The sequence below is a fragment of the Ascidia mentula genome, chromosome 1 (genome assembly GCF_947561715.1).
Source record: "Ascidia mentula chromosome 1, kaAscMent1.1, whole genome shotgun sequence".
In the NCBI taxonomy this organism is placed as follows: domain Eukaryota; kingdom Metazoa; phylum Chordata; class Ascidiacea; order Phlebobranchia; family Ascidiidae; genus Ascidia; species Ascidia mentula.
This window is the reverse complement of record NC_138566.1, coordinates 5,964,057-5,970,052: the sequence shown is the minus strand read 5'-3', so window position 1 is coordinate 5,970,052 and position 5,996 is coordinate 5,964,057. Positions and strand designations below refer to the sequence as shown.

The 5,996-nt window shown below is 37.6% G+C and overlaps 1 protein-coding gene across 1 annotated transcript; it reads right to left on the bottom strand.

Moving 5' to 3' along the window:
• Positions 1 to 1,235: 1,235 nt before the first annotated feature.
• On the bottom strand, positions 1,236 to 5,397 carry LOC145901942 (uncharacterized). Its single transcript, XM_082989765.1, has 10 exons — positions 5,174 to 5,397; positions 4,735 to 4,901; positions 3,493 to 4,331; positions 3,324 to 3,428; positions 3,101 to 3,192; positions 2,722 to 2,923; positions 2,300 to 2,440; positions 2,036 to 2,194; positions 1,650 to 1,800; positions 1,236 to 1,553 (listed from the first exon to the last, which is right to left on the bottom strand). Exons 1-10 carry the CDS (start codon positions 5,189 to 5,191, stop codon positions 1,439 to 1,441), a joined length of 1,989 nt encoding a protein of 662 aa, XP_082845891.1. The 5' UTR covers positions 5,192 to 5,397; the 3' UTR covers positions 1,236 to 1,438.
• Positions 5,398 to 5,996: the final 599 nt, after the last annotated feature.

The window sequence follows — 5,996 nt, the reverse complement described above, 5'->3', positions numbered from 1 at the left end:
CGTTGAGATAAGTTGGCGTGCTCACGAGATGCTGTGAAAAAAGCAGTTATTTGCATCTGCAAACAGTCCAAGTGCCGATCGCATTATCCAACAAGTAATATTCTCGCAATATTTATTCGCATTTCGATTTCATTTTGCGTTGCACGAGAATTAATGAAAAATCCAACAAATTATCAAAAAAAATCCAATAAATTAATGAAAAATCCAACAAATTAATTAAAAATCAAAGTATTATTACATAAACACAGAGAAAAGACCCCCAGGTAAAAAAAAAATTCTCAAAAAATCGCATCTGCCGCAGAATCGATTGATGACGTGTTAACTGGTTATAAAGATACAAATTGTGATCTAGCTCGGTTAGTGATTTCTGCGTCAATGTGTAGACCAGAGATCGGCAACCCGTGGCATGCGAAGAGCCAGTTGCACTCTAGGCTGAAACATGTCTGGAGCCGCAAAATCAAAGTTGGCAGGGATTATTTTAACCCGTCAACGCACGCGAAACATAGCAAGCGTCACTGTACGTTATCCGTTAACTTGCAGGAACAGTGAAGTGCACCATAACTTAAAAATGACTCTTATTTACTTACATTACAGGTTATTTGTTTTCTTAAGTGTACTTGTCGTCTGTATCAAGCCTTAACAGAGGGTGCAAGAGCAACATGTGGCTAAGAAAACATGGATCGCCATCTTTCTGATGTAGGCATAACAATCTGTGTTGATGAAATACAATGATGTACACGAAACCTTTACCGGATTGGATACCACCTTTGTGCGTAGCAACGCCTGAACCCTGGGCCTTTTTTGTCGATATTTTCCATTTCGTCACTTTTAAAACGCATTTAACCGTGGTGATATTTGTTTTACTGTTTTCCAGTTAACTGGATTTCTTTCCAGGAAAGGTTGCTATAAATATCGTGTGTGGGTTTTTGGCGCATAAGTTGTGCGTACAACAAAGATTTATGTCATCTTCCATACGATCGAGATTCAAATTCACCGCAGTAAAAGCCCACACCAAAACAAGCTGCCTGACGCGTTAGTTGCCGTTGCATCCAGATGTTTTTCTTCCCCTAAACGTAAACTTTCAGTTTTGGTAGCTGGTACTTTTCTTTCACTAACAATTGGCGAAAGCACAGTAAATGTTACTAAACACATCAGGTAGCACCAAGGGACAAACAGAACAAAAGGACAATAGTAGGTTGCTACCCACGCGTAACTATGTTTGTTCATGTGTAATGTCGCACCCCACGCAGAGCTCGAAATTTATTTTTGCAAGAATCGCGTTACACGCTAAAGAAAATTGATCTATACAAAGTACTGGCATGCATATAAACAAGTAAATTAGCAAATAAAACAAACGTACTGAAAGACCACTAATAAAAATTAGTGCAAGTGCATTTAGCCACAAAAACATAATTAGAGAAATAGTGTTGTAAAAAAATTACATCGCAACAACAGTTGCCAGCCATGCTGGATTTTCAGTTTCAAAGCAAACTGTCCAGGAGTTGGAAGTAACTTCATACATCTCAACTGATTTAAGATGGCTTCCATTGCATCTAAAAATATTTGTTATTAACTGCGTAGAGTGCAGTAAAGCCTCAGTGCATCAATGAAAAGCCAATTGCTACTAACATGATATGATGAGATCTTACCTTCCGCCAATCACATAAATTTTGTTTTGGACAACACAAGCGCATGAATGACTGCGGGGAGTGCGAAGAGATGCCACGAATTCCCAGTTGTTGCTTTGCGGGTTGTATTTCTCTACTGTATCCAAACTGCCATCGTCATCACTGAAACCACCTGAAAAATGGTTCTTTTTAAAAAAAACAGTAAATAAAAAAAAAACTTTTATACAGCAAGTACGTAACATGCAATTGAACGGGTATATTTATGTAAAATTAGATTTGTGCTTTGTTGGTTACTGATTTGACACAGTTTTTTTGTAGTTGCTATCTCAACTGTATCATGTAACATTTCCCGTATGTACAAAGCGTTGAAAACAACTTTGAGACAGAAATATAGATTTAGGTAATACCTATGGCATAAATACACCCTTCCAATGCAACACATGCATGTTCACTTCTGGCTTTGTTCATATCTGAAATGGCGTTCCAGTTTCCCAGTCCCAAGTCGAAGCGTTCACAAGAACGTAAGCGCATGAAATTGTTACGACCACCTACACAGTAAAGCGAACCTGCAAAAATGCATGTTAAAACACAAGATCTCATAATGGGAATGGTTTGTTCTGCGGAATGTTTTCAAAAGGGTTTAAACAAACATAGTGATGCGTTGTAACTACCTTGGCAGACAACGGTGCCATGAGCATATCTCGCATGATGCAAACTGGAAACTGACAACCACTCTTTCCCACCAATTGGTAGCTTTTCACAACTTGAGAGAATGCCAACTCTGTTGCGCCCTCCAGTGACAAAAACCACACCTTCAAACAAGTGTTATATGAGCGCTAACGTGGCAAAATGTTGTATTAAAAGGTCAAAGTATGTATTGTGTAAGCTGCAGACATATGGCTTGGCCGTTTGGTCAGCAAAGTCATCTGAAAGTCACACCAGCTGTGCTGATGAGACCTTTTAGGTCGAAACAGTGGCCATCTGTCTGCAGCTTACACAATCCACATTATTGGCTCCACTATGCTGGTCAAAGTATGTTTTTAACGAAGTATTAATTTTGGCAGTAAATTTGTTTATTGTCAACACATAATACCTTCCAAATTACCAGACCCACAAAACTTGCGTGGTTCCTTCATGTCAGGCAGGGAATTCCAAAATCGGCTAACTTCTTGAGTGTCCAACACATGACATGTGCGATATGGTTCCATGCTGTACCAGTTTTCTGCACCACCTATCACGAAAACCTTTCTGTCCACCAGCACAGACGTTGCTCCACACGTGGGAAAGTTGAGGTTCTAAATATTCATCAAACTAATGAGTGGAAAAATTGCTGATAATATAGAAAATAAAGGTGCAGCAACCCGTGTCAACCCTTTGCCATATTATTTGTGATTTAACTGTTATCACATGCTTTTCTGATTAGTTAATAAACTTAATTTATTCTTCTAATTGTATGTATGTTTTATGCATACCTGCAGATACTCATGTTGCTTTGATTCGACATTGTACTGCACACATGTTCTTTCATAATTCCAACCACCAATCACAAGAAAACTAAGTGACACTAAAAAAATTATAGGTCTGTCTTTGTTGGTTGTAAAACATTTTAACAAACACATTAGGAATCACTTTATACTGCCTAATTTATATACTGAAATATTTGTGTCATTTTCTGTGAACACATTTTCAGATTACCAGTGGTTTCAATCTGTGAGGCTATTCGGTTTGGTTCCATCACATTGGAAGCCAAAGCAACCTCTGGTTCTGCAGCATGAGAAGCAGGAGACCCTCTACTTGAAACTGCAATCAGAATAGGTAAGAATCCCAAAAATAAATGCTTAAAAACCACCAACATGTAACCTACTGAAGAGTTGTTTGGTTTCTTCCACAATTTGAAACCGGTTTAGTGGGACAGTGTGATTTCGAGGAGGGTAATGCATTTCCAAATTTTCTAGTGCATTAGCCACCTGCTGCATAATATCTGCCCGATTTTGTTTCTCAAGAAGATTTTTAAAGTAATCTCGAATATCGGTCATGTTAGGACGCTTGGATGGATCTTGATCCCAGCATCTCTTCATAACTCCCTCAATTGCCTCAATTATTTCTTTATCATTTGCATTACTTTCCTCCTTTAATTCCTCGATTGCCTCACAATTTGGCCGCAGTCCTTGTATTACTCTTTCCACTAAGTTGTCATCCATCAGATATGGCTTTTCTCGACTAAGCGTCACATGTTGGATAATGCCACAACTATATGTGTCCTGTTCTTTCTTTGGCCTAGCATCGGAAAGAAGCTTTTCCGGAGCTGCATAACACAAAGTTAGAGGTTGTTTCTCCCTTTGAGTATCTGTCGTTGTGGTGGATCCTGTGAAGTTAATGAACTGGGCACAACCAAAGTCTGTAATCTTGCAGTTTAGTTGTAGTGTTAACAATATATTCTCAGGTTTCAAATCACCATGCGTCATCCTCTTATTCAACATACAGTTGTGTATGTATGCAACACCTGATGCAATTTCAGTATTGATTCGAAGAATCAAACCAAGCCCTAGATCGATTACATCATCAAGGAGAAGATAGAGCAAGTCACCACCCTGACAAAATTCCATTATAATACCCATGTATCCATGCCAATTAGAAACTCCAAACACATTGATGATGTTTGGATGTGAAATTTGTTGCAACTTGTTGTATTCACTAAAAATTCTAAAAAAAAATAATTTTGTCTGTTTATTAATGTATTTTTTACTATGGAATTATGCAAGAATATTTTCTAGGTACAACTATGTTATAGCATGAGCAGGGGTAGGCAACCTTCCCCTAGCCACAGGCCAAACTCTGCAATTACATTCTCTTCACTGTTAATAATGTTACATAATGTTGTTAAACCTGGCAAAATCATTTTTTTTACTTTTTTTGCAAAGATTATCTTACTTTGCACCATAACATCATAGGACCAGTTGGGCCATTCAGTGCTATGTGAATATTTATTGTTGGAGGATCAGTATTACAGAAAAAAAATGGTTTAACTATTGGTGTTCTTCAAATAGCACCTTTGCATTACAAGTTATTGCATATGAAGTATTACAAAATAATGAATGCAACTTGCTTTTTCTGCAACAATTTCCGCAGTCTTTCACTACCAGTAACAATAAAACACTTTACTGCTACATTATCAAGTGTGTCATGAAAAGCATGTAAAACAGCACCATAGCTTCCACTTCCAATTTGAAATGATTCAGAAGGACAGCGAATTTGTGTTGCACTGTACTCTTTCTGGTCAACAGAAAAATTTGCTCATAAGTAATACACAATTACACACAAAATTCACACTTTGTACAATTATAGTTTACTAAAAAAACTGCACCATGTTTCGGAAGTCACTTGATAACAAATGATAGCAGAAGATATATTATATATACACACAACACACATATAGATATGTTTAATGTTTGTAAATCGCAGCAACAAACACTACAATGTCACCATAAACAATATCAAGTTTGTTCCTACAAGTAATTTTTTGCCGGGGAAAAAAACATACTTACTAAAGTACGATTTTCCATTTCTGGTAGGAAGCTTTTTCAGTTCTTTATCGTGTCATTCCTTAAGTCATTACACTACAAGGTCCGCTTGCTTGAAAATGATGGCCAGAATAGGGCAAATGATTTTGATTTTTACAGTTTTAAACATTGATTCTTTAGTATATTGTTTGAGGTGAAAAATATACCTGTGAGGTAAACTCTAGATTTGAAGTAGTCAGGAACATAATTTCACAAGAGGCAAACTCATTCTATTTATTTGGGTAAGCTGTTTTTTGGGGCCTAATGTATAATAGTACTACCTACCTATACAAAAATCACATAATTTACACATTTTTTTAAAGAATAACTCTCTTCCCACCCATTTCATGAAATACATTGGTACGCCCAACCCGTGATGCTAAACAAACTAACTTCACCTGTTCCAACTCCACCCACACAAATGACGCAATTCAACGTTCCGGTTCCATGAACGAAAATGCCACAAAAGACGCTCTCCTTTAGCAACGCGTCTGTTCGTTGCGTGCGATTTGCCGCATATACCGATTGCCGATGACAAACGCAACACAACACTGATATAATGCACAAACACAATTGGTTTGGGAGCCACTGGCCTCAAGCGTTTTATCCTATTTTTCTGACCATTTCAAAATCAATCGAAGAATACCAGAAATCACAACCAATACGAAATACAAATGAAATTGCCTCTTTGGTGGGGTCAAAAATTAAAAGAGCAAGCGGCTTAACAGAGATTGGGGATTCATGAGCCATTATCAACACGACGATGCCAACTAACGACAGCTTATCGTTTCACAGTGCCTTTTTTCTT